The 24,257-nt window shown below is 47.8% G+C and overlaps 1 protein-coding gene across 2 annotated transcripts in view; it reads right to left on the reverse strand.

The window, feature by feature from the left end:
- Positions 1-24,257, reverse strand: part of Spn (Spinophilin) — a 135,652-nt gene that overhangs the window by 90,132 nt on the left and 21,263 nt on the right. For both annotated transcript variants that reach the window (XM_069309615.1, XM_069309616.1), the window contains exon 3: positions 17,841-19,954. In XM_069309615.1, the coding sequence (XP_069165716.1) occupies positions 17,841-19,954 (2,114 nt within the window). The remainder of the gene's footprint in view (positions 1-17,840; positions 19,955-24,257) is intronic.

Consider the following 24,257-nt stretch of genomic DNA (forward strand, 5'->3'; position numbering starts at 1 on the left):
GCTATCGCTGTATCTATCGATGATTTCTGTGTTGTTTACTAGGATTTCTCTGGCGATGGTTTGGTTGTGGCAAGAGATTATATGTTCCTTAATGGAGCCCTGTTGCTTATGCATCGTTAAACGCCTAGAAAGAGATGTTGTTGTCTTGCCTATATACTGGGTTTTTTGGAGCTTACAGTCCCCAAGAGGGCATTTGAAGGCATAGACGACGTTGGTCTCTTTTAAAGCGTTCTGCTTTGTGTCTGGAGAGTTTCTCATAAGTAGGCTGGCCGTTTTTCTGGTTTTATAGTAAATCGTCAGTTGTATCCTCTGATTTTTGTCTGTAGGGATAACGTTTCTATTAACAATATCTTTCAGGACCCTTTCCTCCGTTTTATGAGCTGTGGAAAAGAAGTTCCTGTAAAATAGTCTAATAGGGGGTATAGGTGTTGTGTTGGTTGTAAAGTCTTTGAAAATGTAATAAGTTTTACGAAACGCGCTCAAGTGTCGCGTCAGACTAGAAATAAAAATGAATTTTGGAGAATTGATTTTTGAATTACCACCAAGAGTGAAAAGAAATGTACGAAAGATTGAGAAAATTAGTGTTAGAATTATTATTATATATATATATATATATATATATATATATATAAACTTAATCTAATCAACAACCTTTAGTTTCAATGGGGGATTTAAGAGAGATTTAAAGGTGAAAGTAATCAGGTTTTATGTCCATTATGATTTAATTTTTTTAGGTAAGGGAAGGAATGGGGGTGGAGGGAGTAGATTCAAGGGAAAGGGAGGGAGTTTTGGGGGGCGTAGAGGGGGTAGATTCAAGGGAAAGGGAGGGAGTTTTGGGGGGAGTAGGGGGGGTAGATTCAAGGGAAAGGGAGGGGGATGAGGCGTGAATGAACTACAAACAAACGGGTCAATAACCACACAAGCGACAACCTAGTATTATTGACCCCGGTAAACGGAAGTCATCAACCATATGCATTATCAATCCCAACCACACCCTCCACTCCCCCCCCCTCTATCTCTATCTCTTATCTCTAAAGTTACAACATAAACGATTAAATATTTGCCTTTATCTCTTCCTGACTAACCGGTGGTAATATATTTGCCAAGTTTTTTTTTAATGCTAGGATAACGTTCTGGGATCAATATAGCTGATTTGGGATCAATATAGCTGGTCTGGGCTCAATATAGCCTCACTGGGATCAATATAGCTGGTCTGGGATCAATATAGCTGGTCTGGGATCAATATAGCTGGTCTGGGCTCAATATAGCCTCACTGGGATCAATATAGCTGGTCTGGGATCAATATAGCTGGTCTGGGATCAATATAGCTGGTCTGGGATCAATATAGCCTCACTGGGATCAATATAGCTGGTCTGGGATCAATATAGCCTCACTGGGATCAATATAGCTGGTCTGGGATCAATATAGCTGGTCTGGGATCAATATAGCTGGTCTGGGATCAATATAGCTGGTCTGGGCTCAATATAGCCTCACTGGGATCAATATAGCTGGTCTGGGATCAATATAGCTGGTCTGGGCTCAATATAGCCTCACTGGGATCAATATAGCTGGTCTGGGCTCAATATAGCCTCACTGGGATCAATATAGCTGGTCTGGGATCAATATAGCTGGTCTGGGCTCAATATAGCCTCACTGGGATCAATATAGCTGGTCTGGGCTCAATATAGCCTCACTGGGATCAATATAGCTGGTCTGGGATCAATATAGCTGGTCTGGGCTCAATATAGCCTCACTGGGATCAATATAGCTGGTCTGGGCTCAATATAGCCTCACTGGGATCAATATAGCTGGTCTGGGCTCAATATAGCTGGTCTGGGCTCAATATAGCCTCACTGGGATCAATATAGCTGGTCTGGGCTCAATATAGCTGGTCTGGGCTCAATATAGCCTCACTGGGATCAATATAGCCTCACTGGGATCAATATAGCTGGTCTGGGCTCAATATAGCCTCACTGGGATCAATATAGCTGGTCTGGGCTCAATATAGCCTCACTGGGATCAATATAGCCTCACTGGGATCAATATAGCTGGTCTGGGCTCAATATAGCTGGTCTGGGCTCAATATAGCCTCACTGGGATCAATATAGCTGGTCTGGGAATGTGGGGTTTGTTGATATCTTTGGTTAATGATATTTTGATATCATTAACCTCATATTATTTAATTATATTAATGTATTTGTCATTGGAATGTTAATTATTATTTTTATTATAATTACTGCTGTTGCCACTAACATTTCTGCAATAAATGTCGCTTCAAAAAACTAACTGACGATAACATATATTAAATGGATCTTCTATATATTATATGAAATGAATAATGGGATGAATTAAGCTGTATATATCTATATAGAATCTATATATTATATGAAATGAATAATGGGATGAATTAAGTTGTATATATCTATATAGAATCTATATATTATATGAAATGAATAATGGGATGAATTAAGCTGTATATATCTATATAGAATCTATATATTATATGAAATGAATAATGGGATGAATTAAGCTGTATATATCTATATAGAATCTATATATTATATGAAATGAATAATGGGATGAATTAAGTTGTATATATCTATATAGAATCTATATATTATATGAAATGAATAATGGGATGAATTAAGCTGTATATATCTATATAGAATCTATATATTATATGAAATGAATAATGGGATGAATTAAGCTGTATATATCCATATAGAATCTATATATTATATGAAATGGATAATGGGATGAATTAAATTAAAAAATGTTATCTATTTTGGTCGGGGAAAAAAGGATAATTTAAAACCAGTGATTAAAAAGAACTGATGGCTTCCTGGTCACTTAAACCGACCAATCAGGTCACTCAAATGATAAATTCACACAGTAACCAGGTACACAAGTGGGCGGAAGGTTGAGAGGCGGAGTCCAGAAGCTAAGGTCCGTCCCCGGCACCGACAACTAGGGGTATATGCACTATTATAGTCCACCGGTAAATTTTCCTCACTTTCCCTTCTGAAGCATATTGGCCAATGCAAGCAAACCTGTGGAACAAGCTTCCACACCTGCAACCCCCTCTCTCTCTCTACTCTCCGGTTCCTGCCACACCTGCTGCTACCCCCCCCCCCCCCCTCCACCCCCTCAATCTCTCATCTCTCCTCAACCTCTCTCTCACTCCCTAGTGGCTGGAGTCTTGCTGGGTCGGAGTTCGATGCACAGTGTTGCTTGTGACTGGGGACAGTCCCTCCAATTCAAGACTGTCCCGGTATTATACCTTCCGGTACGTCAGGGTATACTGGTATACCTCCCCAAGTATGACTATACACACAGTATACTCACCCTAGCGTAGCGTGCGCTCCTGATAATTATTCCCCCCCCCATTCACCCTAACCAACCACCCTTAACCACTTTCCCACGACATACTTATGTCCCTCCCTCCCTCCCTATACCCCCTACCCTGTGGGCAATACCCTGCCCCTACCCAAGGCCGCCGCCCGCACCTCCCTGTGACGGCTGCTGCCCCAAAGTGATGTCTCAGATAGATTGAATGATAGATTGATTGACAGATAGCATGGCAGAGTGAAGGGCGCGCGCGCCTGTGCCCTAGACAATTCCTGGCTGGAAGAGATATATCTATCAGAGGTTTTTTGGTAGTCATTTAGGAAGTATATTCACAAATATCCTAATAAAAGGGTTATCAAGGAAATTGACCCAAATTTTTAGTATCTTGCAGAAATATATCGGTCAAAAAGGCCCGAAATGCCTCTGCCAATATTCTGAAATGTGACTCGGATCATTTAGCCTTCAGTACAAATGTCCTTCAATAAAAAAAGGGAAAATGTTTTACAGTGACTTAAAAAAGGGTCATTAAATTTCACTACAGCAGCCTATGGTCTGTCGATCTGAACTTTAAATTCGTTCCAGCCTAAACCTAAGTACTTGTAATAGTACACCGTCATTGCCATTTCGTTCCAGCAAGTACCGTTCGTTCCACCCTGTTCCATTCGTTCCAGCCTGTACCATTCGTTCCAGCCCGTTCTGTTCGTTCCAGCAAGAACCGTTCGTTCCACCCTGTTCCGTTCGTTCCAGCCCGTACCGTTCGTTCCAGCCCGTACCGTTCGTTCCAGCCTGTACCATTCGTTCCAGCCCATTCTGTTCGTTCCAGCCCATACCGCTCATTCCAGCCCATACCGTTCGTTCCAGCCTGTACCATTCGTTCCAGCCCACACCGTTCGTTCCAGCCCGTTCTGTTCGTTCCAACCCATTCTGTTCGTTCCACCCTGTACCGCTCGTTCCAGCAAGTACCGTTCGTTCCACCCTGTTCCGTTTGTTCCAGCCCATTCCGTTCGATCCAGCCCGCACCGTTCGTTCCATCCTGTTCTGTTCATTCCAGCCCGTTCTGTTCGTTCCAGCCCGTTCTGTTCGTTCCAGCCCGTTCTGTTCGTTCCAGCCCGCACCGTTCGTTCCAGCCGGTTCCAGCTTTCTCCTGACAATTACCTACCTACCTACGGTCGGTCCTAGTCAATTACACGTCGCATCATCGAGTGGTGGAAAAAACGGCCTAGATAATCTAGATAAGCGAACAAAGTGACCTTTGAACACAAAGTTAAACAGTCCAGTCACTGTTTAACCTTTTATATGCCACAAATTAAAACAACAATATCATATTGTTATCATTAGTATTTATCATTAGGCTTCGACTGTTTGGTCCCGCCTCTCAACTGTCAATCAACTGGTGTACAGGTGCCTGAGCCTATTGGGCTCTATCATATCTATACTTGAAACTGTGTATGGAGTCAGCCTCCACCACATCACTTCCTAGTGTATTCCATTTGTCTACTACTCTGTGTGTGTGTTTGTGTAACAGGCAGTCAGAAGCGGGGTGTGGGAGGCTGAGTGGGCTTCGTGGGAGCGTGGGTGGGGTGTGAGCCAGTGTCCGGAGGTCTCATTGTGCTGGTTGTTGGATGATGGGAAAATTGATGCTGGGCTGCCTCCATTCCTCTCCCACCACCTTCCCTTCCCACTCCCCCCCCCCCTCCACCACCATCCCTTCCTCAACCCTTCCCACTCTCCCCCCCCCCTCCACCACCATCCCTTCCTCAACCCTTCCCACTCTCCCCCCTTCCTTTGTGGGAGGTTAGTTTAGTTCATTTATTATGCACCCCATACCCATCTTGTGGGCGGTAGTGGAAAGGGTTACAGAGGCACATAATGGGCTCAGGGACTGAACCCCACAATTCATTTAGCTAAGCAAGTTACAATCTTGATGAGCTAGTTACAAAATCCAGTATAAGTCGTCACATCAACAATGGGTTCGAGATCGACCTCAAGTACAGGTTCTAAATCAGGGGAGCAAGAAAACATGAAATAATACGAAAACAAATAATAATTATGAACTAAAACATATGAAGTAACTTTAACTCGCTTCCAAAATACGGTAATTAGAGATATGGGGTGGGAGGGGGGGAGTGGGAGAGGGGAGAGGGGAGTGGGGGAATATACCCACCTCTTGGGGAGAGGTTTAGGGGAGGAAACAGCACGGCGGGGGATAAACAACAACAACAACCTCAGACAAATTAATATTCCACAAATATATTACCATAAACCATGTCTTAAATTCCCCCCCCCCCCCCTAGCACGGTGCAAAATTGCCCTAGCACAATCTAAAATTCCCCCTAGCATGATCCAAAACTCCCCCCTAACACCGTCCAAAATTCCCCTAACACCGTCCAAAACTCCCCTAACACCGTCCAAAATTCCCCTAACACCGTCCAAAATTCCCCTAACACCGTCCAAAATTCCCCTAACACCGTCCAAAATTCCCCTAACACCGTCCAAAATTCCCCTAACACCGTCCAAAACTCCCCTAACACCGTCCAAAACTCCCCTAACACCGTCCAAAATTCCCCTAACACCGTCCAAAACTCCCCTAACACCGTCCAAAACTCCCCTAACACCGTCCAAAACTCCCCTAACACCGTCCAAAATTCCCCTAACACCGTCCAAAACTCCCCTAACACCGTCCAAAACAGCTCGGTACCTACGGGCTCACCATAGCCCGTGCTACTTGCCACTATTAGTTCCCAGTAGCTCAATCTATAACAACAAGAACAACAATTCGGTACTCACTCCTCCCCCCCCCCCCCCCCCCCTCAACCTCTTCAGAGCAGGAGACATTGTTGACATACAGAGAACAAACAAACATACACGATACAGCACCTATACACTACTGGAACCGTCCCAAAGGCTACGGGCTCACCATAGCCGGTGCTACTTGGAACTTTTTGTTCCCAGTAGCTCAATCTTATTAAACAACATACTAATAATCTTTCCTGCACCCGTCTGGCGGCGGTGGGTCAAAACGATTGTGCCTCAGTGGCTGCTTCGTCGAACGCTTCAAACATCACCACTGTACCACGTATATAATGACCATCACTGTACCACGTATATATAATGACCAAACCCGTACAGTCAACCACACTTGAGAATACGTCAACACACCCGAGTCGCGACCTCTTTTTCCACAACTCAACACCGTCAATATTTTCAAATTCTCCAAAGTATATAATATATATGCCGATATATATGACACAGTTCCACCACGATCACAATCCCGTTTCCGAAGTTTCCGAAGTTTCCGAAAGAAGTTTCCGAAGTGGGTCGTTTCCTGTATCCACGGCGGTGTGGGAGGCCAGGCAGTACTATCCATCGGAGGCAGGAGAGTGAGGGAGAGTGAGGGAGAGTGAGGGAGAGTGAGGGGAGAGTGGGAGAAGCAACAGGCAGGAAAGAGAGAGAGACAGAGAGAGAGAGAGAGAGCAACCTGACAGTATGAACCAGTCAGCAATACTGGTTAGTTGCGTTCACAGGGAGAGATGGTGGAGGATAGACACACACACACACACACACACACACACGGAGCGGTAACATTACTGTTTGGTCACACAGCTGTGGCTGGCTTGGGGGAGAGATGGGGGAGGGAGGGAAGGGGATTAGATGAGAGAGGATGGGGGGGGGGGAAGGGGATGTACGTTTATAAGGCGGGGGGAGGGGGGGGGAGGGGGGGGGGGAATGGATAGGGGGGGATAAGTGGGGGCGGAGCTGACGTCACCACTGCCACACACACACACACACACACACACACACACACACACACACACACACACACACACACACACACACACACACACACACACACCACTCTGATGTCTCTCACCCAGGACATCACACACTGATGTCTCTCACCCAGGACATCACACTGATGTCTCTCACCCAGGACATCACACTGATGTCTCTCACTCTCATATTTCTCATGGAAGCAGTAATGATCGCAATGTTCCAACATTATCAACGCTGGTCGCTACTACTCCTTCCAGTGTCTATACACTTTAATTGTTCCTTGTTTGTGTCCTTGTCATCGCTTCTCCAATTGTTCTTGTTGCTGTTATTGTTGTGGCTTTAATGTGGCTGTTCTTGCTGTTCAGATTATCATTTGTTGACATTGTGGCGTTGGGTTGATTTTTGGTAAAGGTCTGTTATTGTGATGTTCTGCTGGCAATTACTTGTAATTACTTGTAATTACTCATTACCTGTCATTCAACCCGTCCTCCTGTGGCCTAGAATAGTACATATATGTACTATATTAGGCCTCAGATGACGTGTATTAGGCTTAGGATGGTTAGCTGAGGTTTAATTAGCAATAAACATACAATATTTTCCGGTTTGTCCAACTTCAGTAGCACCAAATTCTGCTTTCCAATTCTCCATTACGTCAAAATATGTACGATGGTGTTACATGGTTAGTATAATTCTCTCTCCAGGCCAAGCAACAACAGCCTGGTGAACCAAACTCTCACAAGTCAAGCCTGGCCTCGGGCCGGGCTTGGGGGAGTAGAAGAACTCCCAGAACCCCATCAACCAGGTATATGTGGGCCTGCGGGCCGCTCCAAGCAACAGCCTGGTGGACCAAACTCTCACAAGTCAAGCCTGGCCTCGGGCCGGGCTTGGGGAGTAGAAGAACTCCCAGAACCCCATCAACCAGGTATATGTGGGCCTGCGGGCCGCTCCAAGCAACAGCCTGGTGGACCAAACTCTCACAAGTCAAGCCTGGCCTCGGGCCGGGCTTGGGGAGTAGAAGAACTCCCAGAACCCCATCAACCAGGTATATGTGGGCCTGCGGGCCGCTCCAAGCAACAGCCTGGTGGACCAAGCTCTCACAAGTCAAGCCTGGCCTCGGGCCGGGCTTGGGGAGTAGAAGAACTCCCAGAACCCCATCAAACAGCAGTAGCAGACAGGGTTACTGTAAGTACTGACTAAACGCGAGAACGAGCCCAATCAGTTGAGTCATTTTCCTGAACACTTGTGTTAACTGCATTTCCGTTGGACAGTTGGACGTTGAGGGACACTTACGACGAGTGTCTTACGCTTCATCTTAATGTGCAGACGGCGCGCTACTTGGGAATACGGCAAGCAATAGTCACTTTGATCAAGTTATGATAAGATTGGTCAATATTATGTACGCTTACGACAGTGATGGAACAACTATGATTCTAATGGTGTCTGCCTGCTCTCTCTCTCTCTCTCTCTCTCTCTCTCTCTCTCTCTCTCTCTCTCTCTCTCTCTCTCTCTCTCTCTCTCTCTCTCTGTCTCTCTGTCTCTCTCTCTCTCTCTCTCTCTCTCACTGGCTGTGCTGGCGGGTGCGCGCGCGGGTGTAACTAAGGCCCGCTATAACGGTGGTACACACCCCTGAACCGCCCACGCCCGCGCCCACGCTCCAATACTTCCATATCCTCCCCTTCTCTCCCCCCCACCACACACCCGCGGTCGGGTAGGCTGCATGTTCCCTGCCTGCCAAAAGGGCTTCGATACCATCTCCTACATAATTCTGGAACCCAAGCTGAGAAAGCAAACTGTTAGAGGTGGAGATATTACTGGGCTGTGAGAGGACATACCTACCGGAGAGGAAACAGGAAGTCACAGTGAAAGACGAAGCATCAGAGTGTAGAAAAGTAGGAGAATCAAAGCTTAGTCCATACACAGCTCCTCATCCGTTACTCAAGCTGAATGAGCACAATGTGAAGATTGAAATTGAAATTGAAATAAGTTTATTGAGGTAAAATACACACAAAGGGATGAGGTACCTTACCTTGAGGTGCTTCCGGGGCTTAGAGTCCCCGCGGCCCGGTCGTTGACCAGGCCTCCTGGTGGAGCTCAAGCTCCAGGTAGCTCAAGCTATTCTCACCCCGTTCAGTACATCGTGTTAATACATACATAGACACACATCACAAACAATAAACATATTACCGAACATTCTGAGAGATAAACATATACATTTTCTAATGTGAAGATTGTAGGCTCCTGCTGGAGGGTGTACTCAAGCTGCGTGACTGGAGAGACAATCACTGACTCAAGTTCAATCCCCAGACATCAGAGAAAGACAACGAACTCGGTGAGGATCAGAGGCCAGATTCACGAAGCAGTTACGCAAGTACTTACGAACGTGTACATCTTTCCTCGATCTTTGACGGCTTTGGTTACATTTATTAAACAGTTTACAAGCATGAAAACTTGCTAATCAACAGTTGTTATTGTTATAAACAGCCTCCTGGTGCTTCGGAGCTCATTAACTGTTTAATAACTGTAAACAAAGCCGCCAAAGATTGAGAAAAGATGTACAGGTTCGTAAGTGCTTGCGTAACTGCTTCGTGAATCTAGCCCCAGGTGTACCAACAGCTACGACACAAGAGCATCAGTGTGCGCAACATTCCCAAACACACAAACTTTGCGAATTTGAGCGGGAAATTAAGCGGATCACTGTACACGGCTTTTGTCCAGCCAGCCTTACAGCAAGCAGCACCCATCTGGAACCCCCTTTATATAAGTTGCGGGATCACCATAGCCCGTGCTACTTGGAACTTTGTTCCAGGTAGCGAATCTTTAACAACATTAACAACATGGAACCCCTACCTCGTGTACCGCAAGATGATGATCCCTGTTAAAATATGAAGCTCAATCCAGGAGGACTAGAGGAGACATGATCTCAATATACAAAATACCGGTAAACGAGATGGGCAGAGCCAGACTATTCCACACATGAAGGGACACAGAACGAGGAGGAAGACGGAAAGTTGAAATAAAAGTGAGATATAGCAAGGAATGAACACGAGAATAACGAACAATGAATGGAGTTAGTGAAAGCCATTATTCAACACCATTAACAACAGATATGAAGCAGCATTAGAAAACTGTTATACATAATTTCTAGTTCCCCTACCCCCCCCCCCCCCCGCTCACCAGAGCACAGGTGGGCGAGCACGCACGCACGCACGCAGAAACCATTGGGTAGTTTTCTTTCAGGCTGCACCTACAGTAAGGACACTATGGGTACTTCGCTAAGACTCCTGGCAGGATCTTTTCAAAGCGTCATACGATAAAGAGTACTGGGAAGACGGGACACCACGAGCGTAGCTCTCATCCTGTAACTACACTTAGGTAATTATACAAAACACACACACACACACCCTCACACACACATATACACACACACACACACACACACCCTCACACACACATATACACACACACACACACACACACACACACACACACACACACCCTCACACACACATATACACACACACACACACACACACACACACCCTCACACACACAAATACACACACACACACACACACACACCTATACACACACACACACACACACACACACACACACACACACACACACACACACACACCCTCACACACACATATACACACACACACACACACACACACACACACACACACACACACCCTAACACACACATATACACACACACACACACACACACACACACACACACACACACACACACACCCTCACACACACATATACACACACACACACACACACACACACACACACACACACACCCTAACACACACATATATATACACACACACACACACACACACACACACACACACACACACACACACACACACACACACACACACACACACACACACAAACAGGTTTATCATAATAAACAAACTTCAGAACACAGCAACGACCGCATATTCAGTTAAACAAACAGAACACAGAGATACACACAAACCCTACATATGCAAACACAGACATGCACACACAAACACACATACCTGTGCAAGCAAACAGGGGCCTGACACCTCAGAAACACATGGAGAACAAATTGTACCTGGAGTCCACTAGCAAATGTATCACCTTGTACACAGGTGTACACCACCTGTGTACACCACCTGTGTACACACCTGAGGACAGTGTACACCTGTGTACATACCTGAGGACAGTGTACACCACTGTACACACCTGAGGACAGTGTACACCACTGTACACACCTGAGGACAATGTACACCTGTGTACACACCTGATGACAGTGTACACACCTGAGGACAGTGTACACACCTGAAGACAGAGTATACTACCTGTGTACACACCTGAGGACAGTGTACACACCTGAGGACAGTGTACACCACTTGTGTACACACCTGAGGACAGTGTACACCACTTGTGTACACACCTGAGGACAGTGTACACCTGTATACACACCTGAGGACCCGTGCCCCCCCCCCAGCACCACAGGTAATACCACAACACACATACCAAGGAAGAACAGCCCATTACTGCAAACGTTCTCCCTTCAATACAAAAAGAGTGTCCTTGGCCGGTGGTGATTAGCGTAGCCTCCCCTTAAATGTGGCAACATTGCCCTCCGTTCTCTCTCACTCCACTCCTCACACACATCAACCTGTAGAATCAAGCGGGACGTTCAACTCATCAATTCATCGTGTGCTCATCTCAAGGGGCGGGTGGAACTAACAGGATAATGACTGAACAGTATTAAAATTGTGATGGGGTTCCCTACATTCGAAGATTTTCGTCAGCCTTGCTATCATTGTTTACATGACGCAATGTCATGCTCCCTAAAAGAGCTTAGGGAGCATAAATGGAAGGTAGACATAGCCTAAGCTGCTTAACCAAGCCAATATCAGACATTATTATTATTCCCAGATCCTTTACATGGGGTGTTTTCCTATTATGGGGCAGATATCATTGTGTTTTGTGTCCCCTGTGTTATGTTTAATGTCTTCGTTCTTTTTTTTAAGCTTACCTAAATACTGTGTCTGGAATGTATCGCTGTGTTATCATGTGTTATCATCATGTTATTTTTTGCTGCCCCAAATCGAAAATTTTATATCTGCTGGATATTGAAATTTTGAAAAAAAATATATTTAAAAATATTTACCTTTATATCTTTAAAATATAGATATTTAAAAAATTATGTTTTCAATTTCTTCTTTAAGAAGTAATTTTCATGTTGATTTTTGTGACATCTGTAAAAATCCCAATTTCAATTGGGATTTTCATGTTGATTTTTGTGACATCTGCAAAAATCCCAATTTCAATTGGGATTTTTTCAATTGGCATTCCTTCAATTGGGACAGGAATCCCAATTCCTGTCTATATGTAACTGACTTTCCACATTGGACAGGAAGAGAGAGACAGGAGCGGATGAAGGCTTGCCACCTTAACACACTCTCTTAGCCCAACCACTTGGACTGGACGGTAGAGCGACGGTCTCGCTTCACGCAGGTCAGCGTTCAATCCCCGACCGTCCACAAATGGTTGGGGCACCATTCCTTCCCCCCCCCCCCCCTCCGTCCCATCCCAAATCCTTATATCCTGATCCCTTCCCAGTGCTATATAGTCGTAATGGCTTGGCGCTTTCCCTTGATAATTTCCCCCCCCCCCTCTCTCTCTCTTCAACAAAGACAAAATCACTTCACACATCAACAACGACAAATACCCCCAATTTGCCTCTAAACAAACGACAATTACACGACAATAAGTCGTCACCTCCGGCTCTCACGAGAAATGTAACGACTGTTTCCCCTAACATAACAATAGTGTAACATCAAGGAACATCAACGTAACATCAGCACCAGGAACATCAAGGTAACATCAACACACCAACAGCTGGGATACCTGGTTGATACCTGGTTGATGGGGTTCTGGGAGTTCTTCTACTCCCCAAGCCCGGTCCGAAGCTTGGGGAGTATATATAGTGTCCAAATGGGCAGAGTTTCTTTCACCTTGATGCATCTGTTCACCTAGCAGTAAAATAGGTACCTGGGAGTTAGACAGCTGCTGCTTCCTGGGGGATGTGTAACCAAAAAGGAGGCCTGGTCGAGGACCGGGCCGCGGGGACGCTAAGCCCCGAAATCATCTCAAAATAACCTCATTAGTGATCCGCGGTTTAGTAAAGTCTACATTCATTCATTATTGAATAAATAGAAAAAAAGAAAAAAGTAAAAATAAAAGAAATAGAACTCTCTTTCTCTCTCTCCTCTCTCTCTCTCTCTCTCTCTCCCTCTCTCTCTCCCTCTCTCTCTCCCTCTCTCTCTCCCTCTCTCTCTCCCTCTCCCTCCCTCTCTCTCTCTCTCTCTCTCTCTCTCTCTCTCTCTCTCTCTCTCTCCCTCTCTCTCTCCCTCTCTCTCTCCCTCTCTCTCTCCCTCTCTCTCTCCCTCTCCCTCCCTCTCTCTCTCTCTCTCTCTCTCTCTCTCTCTCTCCCTCTCTCTCTCTCTCTCTCTCTCTCTCTCTCTCTCTCTCTCTCTCTCTCTCTCTCTCTCCCCCTCTCCCTCTCTCTCTCTCTCTCTCTCTCTCTCTCTCTCTCTCTCTCTCTCTCTCTCTCTCAGGAACCAATTTGGCGCCATAATCATAATTGCTTCCTTGTTCTATTTTATCAATAGAGTTCTTCCTTTATTTCTTTTCCTCCATTCGTCTCTCGCATTTATTCTCCATTTCCTTATTCTCTCCCACTATGCCTCTTTTTTGTTATCGTTTTCCGTTATTTCCTGTCCCTTATTCTTGTCCAGTTTATATATTTTCTCTCATTATTCCTTATCCCTTGTTCTTTAATTATTTCCTTATACCTGCTTCTCTAATTATTATCATCTTACATTAATTAATCTGTTTCGTATTTTTCTCCGTTATTCCCTATTGCTGGATCATCCGTGTATCATACGCGATGATAACTGAATCATACGTGTTGACCAGACCACACACTAGAAGGTGAAGGGACGATGACGACGTTTCGGTCCGTCCTGGACCATTCTCAAGTCGATTCAGGAGGGTAGAAATAGCCTAAGCTACTCTATCCCTTTGAGATGTATTTCTTTCTTGTCTCAATAAACATACTTGAACTTGACTAGCAATCCACCTACCTATCCCTAGAACTATTAATCTATCCATCTACCTTTTACCTATAAAAAACAATACCGACAAATCTGGCCTTTACCCATTATGATCCGCATGTAATGGTACACAACCACCATTTGGTCACCATTTGGTCCAGGAGACATCTCCCGTCACGCAGGGTACAGTCGCACCTCCACAGATCTCCAGTATCATCTCTTGATACTGGTAATGGCTCAAAAGGGCCACCACTTACGGGCTATTCATGCCCGTGCCACCTCTTGGGTGGCTTAATCTTCATCAATCAATCAATCGGAACACAACGGCTTTAATAGAGACTCGCCATTGGTACCAAACGACCGAAATGTGCTATATCTTGAGGTTATCTTGAGATGATTTCGGGGCTTAGTGTCCCCGCGGCCCGGTCCTCGACCAGGCCTCCACCCCCAGGAAGCAGCCCGTGACAGCTGACTAACACCCAGGTACCTATTTTACTGCTAGGTAACAGGGGCATAGGGTGAAAGAAACTCTGCCCATTGTTTCTCGCCGGCGCCCGGGATTGAACCCGGGACCACAGGATCACAAGGCCAGTGTGCTGTAATGCTAGTTTAATCTCCTCTCATTATCCTTCCGTCCTCTCTTCCAATACATGTCTTCGTGTCCCCTATTTCTCCTCTATTCTTATCCTTCATCTCCCCCCCCCCACCCCCCCACCTCAAGCCCTTTCTGCAGGCGCGGGCAGGTAGAGACTCGCTAATGTGAACACAGTCGCATTACCGGGGGAGGAAGAGGAAGGGGTGGGGGGGGGGAGGGAAGGGGCTAGGGGGAATCGAACCATTTGGTATTCATTGTATGCGTCATCAGCGGCATTATACTAAAGGTCATCGTATCCATGAATCCCGGCTATCTTCATTATATCGGCAGCACGCGTTATCTGTGATGTTAAACACCTCGTAAGAACCACTGTCCCACCTTAGCCACGTGACACTGTACTCGGGGGGCCTCTCTGTCTACTGCACAACCTGTATGTAACGGACAGATATGTTTCTCAAGGCGTTCACGATCATATTATCCTAATTGATCAACACATTTCCTTCCAGATTACAAGGAAGCCGGTCGGCCGAGCGGACAACACGCGGGACTAGTGATCCTGTGGTCCTGGGTTCGATCCCAGGCGCCGGCGAGAAACAATGGGCAGAGTTTCTTTCACCCTATGCCCCTGTTACCTAGCAGTAAAATAGGTACCTGGGTGTTAGTCAGCTGTCACGGGCTGCTTCCTGGGGGTGGAGGTCTGGTCGAGGACCGGGCCGCGGGGACACTAAAGCCCCGAAATCATCTCAAGATAACCTCAAGATAACCCCTCAAGGTCACTAATTCATCTTACACGTCAACAAAGATCAGATCAACACCTTCGCTATCAAAGGCACTATGACGAAGTCTATAAATCCACTTGCTACTGTATCCAGCCCCCCCATGACTGGTATTACATGAACCGCCTTTATGGTACAGAAGAGGCCACTGTATTCAGACTCGGCGCCCCACATTAGGGCTGCCTCTATCCCCCCCCCCCCCTGTCCCCTCCCCCCCTTGGCCATTAACGCAGCACAGACCAATTAGCGTTCTGCTAAGGGGAGCGTCATCTACAAGAATTCCTTTCTCGATATTGGTAAAACTCGGGGGGCCCCACTTGTTGTGGGGGGCTGTATGGGTCCACCTGTTGTGGGGGGCTGTGATGCCCCACCTGTTGTGGGGGGCTGTGTAACCCCCACCTGTTGTGGGGGGGGGCTGTGATGCCCCACTTGTTGTGGGGGGGGCAGTGTAACCCCCACCTGTTGTGGGGGGGCTGTGTGGGGCCCCACTTGTTACGGGGGGCTGTGTGGGTCCACCTGTTGTGGGGGGCTGTGTGGGTCCACCTGTTGTGGGGGGGCTGTGTGGGTCCACCTGTTGTGGGGGGGCTGTGTGGGTCCACCTGTTGTGGGGGGCTGTGTGGGTCCACCTGTTGTGGGGGGCTGTGATACCCCACCTGTTGTGGGGGGGCTGTGTAACCCCCACCTGTTGTGGGGGGGGGCTGTGTAACCCCCACCTGTTGTGGGGGGGCTGTGTAACCCCCACCTGTTGTGGGGGGGCTGTGTAACCCCCACCTGTTGTGGGGGGGGGCTGTGTAACCCCACCTGTTGTGGGGGGGCTGTGTAACCCCCACCTGTTGTGGGGGGGCTGTGTAACCCCCACCTGTTGTGGGGGGGGGGGGCTGTGTAACCCCCACCTGTTGTGGGGGGGCTGTGTAACCCCCACCTGTTGTGGGGGGGGGGCTGTGTAACCCCCACCTGTTGTGGGGGGGCTGTGTAACCCCCACCTGTTGTGGGGGGGGGCTGTGTAACCCCCACCTGTTGTGGGGGGGGCTGCGTAACCCCCACCTGTTGTGGGGGGGCTGTGTAACCCCCACCTGTTGTGGGGGGGGGCTGTGTAACCCCCACCTGTTGTGGGGGGGCTGTGTAACCCCCACCTGTTGTGGGGGGGGGCTGTGTAACCCCCACCTGTTGTGGGGGGGCTGTGTAACCCCCACCTGTTGTGGGGGGCTGTGTAACCCCCACCTTTTGTGGGGGGCTGTGTAACCCCCACCTGTTGTGGGGGGGCTGTGTAACCCCCACCTGTTGTGGGGGGCTGTGTAACCCCCACCTGTTGTGGGGGGCTGTGTAACCCCCACCTGTTGTGGGGGGGCTGTGTAACCCCCACCTGTTGTGGGGGGCTGTGGGACAAGTCAAGCCTTCTGTTCAACACTGTTCAAGTACTCTTGATATAAACCCCCGTATAGGGCTATAGGACTGTGCCAATATATAAACAGTTAAATAGAAAGGGGGAGAGACACACTTGGGATGTCAACACCCTCACCAGGATCCATCCGGCTTACGAAACCCGTACATCTTTCCCACAATCGTGGTGGTTTTCTTGACCTCAGTTATACTGTTGATGAGCACCGAGGCATTACGGAGTTGTTTTACAACAGAATCGACCTACGGATTGTCACGTTTCGAAGCCAGTTTAATAGTTGAATTAGTGTAAATAAAACCGCCCTGATCGCATTCACCTGGGCTGTAGGAGACTCGAACAACTGCCCCCCATACCTACCTACCTTGAGGTGCTTCCGGGGCTTAGTGTCCCCGCGGCCCGGTCGTCAACCAGGCCTCCTGGTTGCTGGACTGATCAACCAGGCTGTTAGACGCGGCTGCTCGCAGCCTGACATATGAGTCACAGCCTGGTTGATCAGGTAGCACGATTGGCATGATTGTTGAAAGATGTACAGATGGGAATATTTTACGAATTTTGGGCCCCTGGGGTAGGTGTTTTTAGGACGACGTCTCACTACCCAAAACCTGCGAAGCCCTCGCGGCGTGAACACCTGCTACACACGCCAGACAATACCTGCTGGAGAGGACACAGAGAGGGGCACTAAACCCGTGCGCTGCGCCAGGTCTATAAGACACCACCACTTACCTGCAGAAGTAGTCCTGTGCCAGGTAAGTTACGGGCTCACCATAGCCCGTGCTACTTGCAACTTGTTCCGAGTAGCTGAATCTATAACAACAACAACAACAACAACATACCTGCAGTGTGTACTGAGCCGAGGTGACTGTGTGGTCGTAGACGATCTCCTCCTCGTCGGCGTCCTGGGTGGTGCCTCTGGTGGGCGGGGTCTCCTGAGGGCGGCCGTGGATCAGGGCGTCCAGGGCAGCCAATGACTGGGCCCGGGGGCTGAGAGGGGGCTGGGCTGGCCTCTCTGACTCCTCCCCCTTGACCTCGCCCTCGTCCCCATTGGTCCATTCCCTCGTGGCCTGGTCGTCCACATAACTGGCTCTCGATTCCGTCTTGGAGACTTCGGACTCCACCTCCCTGAGTTCGACCTTATTGACTTCACACTCCACCTTTCTGGAGTCGACCGTCGCTTCTTTATCCTCACATTCACTCACCAAGTCGGGGAACAACTGACGTCGAACTGGGACCTCGTCGTGAGTTTCTGACACCTGGTGGTTCTCTTTCAGGTCCTCCTCCACCGTCTCGTGTTCCTTCTCCTTGAGATCAAGGTCTTCCTTGATCTTGCCCTCGGGGAAGTTCGCCAGCTTGAGGAGGAGGATCCTGTCGTCTTGCTGCGACAAGTCCTCAGTGCTCGACACGTAAACTGTCTCGGCTTTGAAGGCGTTCACTACCCCTGCTACCACCACCTCAGCCCCTCCCCGCGGCTCCTCCCCGCCACCAATGGGCGTGGCGTGGGGCGCAGTGGGCGTGGCGTGGGGCGCAGTGGGCGTGGCGTAGGGCGCAGAGGACGTGATGTGTGGCGCAGAGGGCGTTGTGTGGGGCGCAGAGGGCATTGTGTGGGGCGCAGTGGTTGTGATGTGTGGCGCAGAGGGCATTGTGTGAGGCGCAGTGGTTGTGATGTGAGGCGCAGTGGTTGTGGTGTGTGGCGTAGAGGGCGTGGTGTGTAGCGCAGAGGCCGTGGCGTGGGGCGCAGCTTGCGCCGTCGCCTCAATCCACCCACTTTTGTCACTGGAGGTCCGTAGGTCGTCCTTTTCCGGGACATTGTATTTCCTTTCTTTGGTCACTCTTGAGTCTCTCACTTTCCTGGTCGGTCTGACTCTCTCCTCTCCTCTCCCTCTCTGTTTCCCCTCCCCTCGACTCTCTTCACTGCTCTCCCTATGCCTTACCCCTGCTCCCCATCGCTCCTCACTACTCTCCCTGTGTCTTACACTACTATCTTCACTGCTATCTCTGTGTCTAACACTGTGTCTTTCTTCACTGCTATCTCTGTGTCTAATGCCATGCGCCTCTTCGCCGCTATTAGCTCTGTGCCCTACAACGCGAGTCTCTTCACTGCTATCTACATGTTTTACACCGTGAGAATCTTCACTGTTGTCTTTGTGCGCTACACCGCGTGTCTCTTCACTGCTGTGTCTCGAGCCGCGACTCTCCTCACTGCTATCCCTAGTTCTCGTCTCTCCTAACTTGCCTCTAAGCCCCTTCTGAGGCAGCTCGCCCCTCTCTCTCCTCCTCCTGCTCTCCGCCACATCTTCCCTCCTCCTCTCTAATGCCTCTTCCCTCCTCAACCGCCTCTCCTCCAACTCCCTCCTCAGGTCCCGCCTCTCCGACGTCTCACTACACCCGGAGATCGACTCCTTCAGTTTATGATTGACTTCTTCAGACGTCTCCTTCGACTGACTGGGTTTACCGGGTCGCCTCGCCGCACTGTACAACTCACTCCGGTCAGTTTTAGTCAACGTTTCGACCTTTCTCTCTATGTCTTTCTCTTTAACCGAGTCCTTAATCACTACACTTTCACTCACGATGAGGTCCGCTTCCTCCTTCTTCTCTAGCGCGACAATCTCCTCCTTTTCTACAGTCTCCCCGGCAAAGTGCTCGTGGGCGGTACCGTTTTCTGTGACGCCTTGATGGCGGGAATTCTTGGCGCTTTCGGCAACGTTGATTTCTTCCTTCAACGTTTTAACCGCCGGGGATTGGCCGTCGTACGCGGCGTTCGGCGGCGTCTCTGATTGGCCCTCGCGGGGCGAACTGGAGACCTCGGATTGGTTGTAGTTCTGCGGCGGCGACCAGCCGGATTGGAGCGTCGCGGTGTCCTCGAAGCGGGTGGGGTCGACCAGTTTGGGTTGACCCTTGACCGGAATGGTGACCTCATCCTCGCTGCTGCTGTGGCGCTGACCCGAACGACCTGAAAGAGGATCAAAACGGCACTTTACTAACGGCTCCACCACGCCAGCACACCTGTGCACAGGTGTGGAGGGTCAACACCTGTACACAGGCACATATGATCTACACAAGTTCATATGTGATACACTTGTGTTATACACGACTTACACCTGTACACACATGACCTGCAACTGGTTATCTTGCAGTGGTACCGAGGATCAACGTCCCCTCGGCCCGGTTTATGGCCAGGTCTGCCTGCGCATATGACCTACACCTACACACACACCCGACACACGCAGCTACACACACATGGATAAGATTTCACATACATGACCTTACTATTTAACTACCCCCATTTTCTACGCCAGCACATAATAAAGGGGGAACTTGCCTATGTTATTGTTTGGATAAACTCGCGATTGTCTCTTGTCTGAAGGTTTGCTCTGTCTTTTGTTTTATTATTTTATCGCACGCGCGTGCGTGTGCGTGTGTCTGTGAGTGTGTGTATACTCACCTAGTTGTGCTTCCGCTCTTTGGTCCAGTGATTGCAGGATCGAGTCAAGCTCCAAGTCCCGCCTTCCGAACGTTCTTAGATTAATGCAATGATTCATTTCTCACGCTTTTTATCATATTTACATTTAAGGATCCTTGATTGTTTCAAGCGTAGGTTAGATATATATATGAATGAGATTGGGTGGTTATAAATAGGAGCTGCCTCGTATTGGTCAATAGGCGTTCTGTAGTTACCTTTTTGATAGTGAAAACGTTGAATCGAATTAGCTTCAAGGTCTTGTGCGTCTAAACTGTTCCACATATCAACAGTTCTAACTCTGAAAACATTCTTCATGATGTTCTCTTTTATTTGCGGCTCAAAGAGTTTCCATGTATCGTTCTGCCGTTATCTACCATGTATCTACATGATATCATGTAGATATCATGTATCTACATGATATCATGTAGATATCATGTATCTACATGATATCATGTAGATATCATGTATCTACATGATATCATGTAGATATCATGTATCTACATGATATCATGTAGATATCATGTATCTACATGATATCATGTATCTACATGATATCATGTAGATATCATGTATCTACATGATATCATATAGATATCATGTTATCTACCATGTAAAAGTTCTACAATGTATCGTTCTGCCTTTATACAATGTTTTATTTACCTTGTTAACTTCCCTTAGAATCTTAGATGTTGCTATTATATCCCCCCAGGGAGGTGGTCGGCCGAGCGGACAGCACGCTGGACTTGTGATCCTGTGGTCCCGGGGTTCGATCCCAGGCGCCGGCGAGAAACAATGGGCAGAGTTTCTTTCACCCTATGCCCCTGTTACCTAGCAGTAAAATAGGTACCTGGGTGTTAGTCAGCTGTCACGGGCTGCTTCCTAGGGGTGGAGGCCTGGTCGAAGACCAGGCCGCGGGGACACTAAAAGCCCCGAAATCATCTCAAGATAACCCATACCTCTCCTTTCCTCCACAGTGTGGTCCGGTAAAATTGTCTCAGTTCAAGCCCTTCAACTCAGGAACGAGTCTTGTTGCAAATTTCTGGACCTTTTCCAGTTTCTCCTTGCCCTTTTTCAGGCAGGGACTCCATGCTGGGGGGGATGCATATTCAATTACCTTCCTCCACTGTATATAGGACTTGGAAAGTCCCCTTGTCCAACCTTCCTCCACTGTATACAGGACTTGGAAAGTCCCCTTGTCCAACCTTCCTCCACTGTATATAGGAATTGGAAAGTCCCCTTGTCCAACCTTCCTCCACTGTATATAGGACTTGGAAAGTCCCCTTGTCCAACCTTCCTCCACTGTATATAGGACTTGGAAAGTCCCCTTGTCCAAGTTTCTGAAGGATACAAGGGTGTTGACCAGAATGGTGATACAACAGAATACAGCTGTTGTTATTCAGCTAATGTAGGCTACTGGCATCAGAATGTTGACCAGACCACACACTAGAAGGTGAAGGGACGACGACGTTTCGATCCGTCCTGGGCCATTCTCAAGTCGATTTCGGTCCAGGACGGACCGAAACGTCAGTCGTCGTCCCTTCACCTTCTAGTGTGTGGTCTGATCAACATTCTTTAGCCACGTTATTGTGACTCCTCGCCTGCATAATGGCATCAGACTTGGGGGTTATATCCACTATCAGGTCATTCTTCTCTGAAGAAACAGTTTCCCCTTAATTATATATATATATATATATATATATATATATATATATATATATATATATATATATATATATATATATATATATATATATATACATATATATAGTGTCAGACCACGGAGGAAAATTGAAACAGGAATTTCCTTAAGTACTTTCGTATATTAATACATCTTCAGAAGGAGCGTAGGAGTACTTTCGTATATTAAAACATCTTCATTCCTTCTGAAGATGTATTAATATACGAAAGTACTTTAGGAAATTCCTGTTTCAATTTTCCTCCACGGTCTGACACTGTCCCATTTTTAATCACGTGTTTATTTTCGTGACACACACACACACACACACACACACACACACACACACACACACACACACACACACACACACACATATATATATATATATACATATATATATATATATATATATATATATATATATATATATATATATATATATATATATATATATATATAACGGAGTACTGATCTTTTCACGCCTATTCCAATCCTCATAACTTGTTCTAGGTTAAACTCTAACAGCCAATCTTCAGACCACTTCTAGAATGTGTCCCAATCTTCAGACCACTTCTAGAATGTGTCCCAATCTTCAGACCACTTCTAGAATGTGTCCCAATCTTCAGACCACTTCTAGAATGTGTCCCAATCTTCAGACCACTTCTAGAATGTGTCCCAATCTTCAGACCACTTCTAGAATATGTCCCAATCTTCAGACCACTTCTAGAATATGTCCCAATCTTCAGACCACTTCTAGAATATATCCCAATCTTCAGACCACTTCTAGAATATGTCCCAATCTTCAGACCACTTCTAGAGTGTGTCCCAATCTTCAGACCACTTCTAGAATATGTCCCAATCTTCAGACCACTTCTAGAATATGTCCCAATCTTCAGACCACTTCTAGAGTGTGTCCCAATCCCTTAGCACTGCCTCACACTCTATCTCTGGCCTGACTCTTCTCCCCAGTTTTGCGTCCTCTGCAAATATTGACACGAAGGAACCAATTTCCTCTGTCAGGTGGTTGACATATATTTTAGAAACAGTGCGAGCTTGTGTATTTGTTTGAGCCCCGCTCCTGTGTCAGGTAAGTTACGGGCTCACCATAGCCCGTGCTACTTGCCCCGCTCCTGTGTCAGGTAAGCTACGGGCTCACCATAGCCCGTGCTACTTGCCCCGCTCCTGTGTCAGGTAAGTCCACTACGGGCTCACCATAGCCCGTGCTACTTGCCCCGCTCCTGTGTCAGGTAAGTTACGGGCTCACCATAGCCCGTGCTACTTGCCCCGCTCCTGTGTCAGGTAAGTCCACTACGGGCTCACCATAGCCCGTGCTACTTGCCCCGCTCCTGTGCCAGGTAAGTCCACTACGGGCTCACCATAGCCCGTGCTACTTGCCCCGCTCCTGTGCCAGGTAAGTCCACTACGGGCTCACCATAGCCCGTGCTACTTGCCCCGCTCCTGTGTCAGGTAAGTCCACTACGGGCTCACCATAGCCCGTGCTACTTGCCCCGCTCCTGTGCCAGGTAAGTTACGGGCTCACCATAGCCCGTGCTACTTGCCCCGCTCCTGTGTCAGGTAAGTCCACTACGGGCTCACCATAGCCCGTGCTACTTGGAACTTGTTCCGAGTAGCTGAATCTATAACAACAACAACTGCTTGTGTTTTTGCGTGTGTGTAGTCACATAGTTGTGCTTGAGCCATAGTTGAGTTGGCTAGAATTGTGTGTGTGTGTGTGTGTGTGTGTGTGTGTGTGTGTGTGTGTGTGTGTAAGGGGGCCTGACAGCTGAGTGAACAGCGCTCGGGATTGGTAGTCCTGAGATTCCGGGTTCGATACCCGGTGGAGGCGGACACAAATGTGCAGAGTTTCTTTCACCCTGATGACCCTGTTCTAGCAGTAAACAGATACCCGAGAGTTAGACAGCTGCTACTGGCTGCTTCCTGGGGGGTGTGCAACAAAAATGAGGCCTGATGGAGGACCGGGCCGCAGGGACGCTAAGCCCCGAAATCATCTCAAGATAACCTAAAGATAACCAGTAATGGAGAGAACTCTTGTGTCAGGATTATATTGGGAGCGTGAGGTGTAAATAATGAAGTGTATCTGGGATGCACACACAC

The sequence above is a fragment of the Procambarus clarkii genome, chromosome 65, assembly GCF_040958095.1.
Source record: "Procambarus clarkii isolate CNS0578487 chromosome 65, FALCON_Pclarkii_2.0, whole genome shotgun sequence".
In the NCBI taxonomy this organism is placed as follows: Eukaryota; Metazoa; Arthropoda; class Malacostraca; order Decapoda; family Cambaridae; genus Procambarus; species Procambarus clarkii.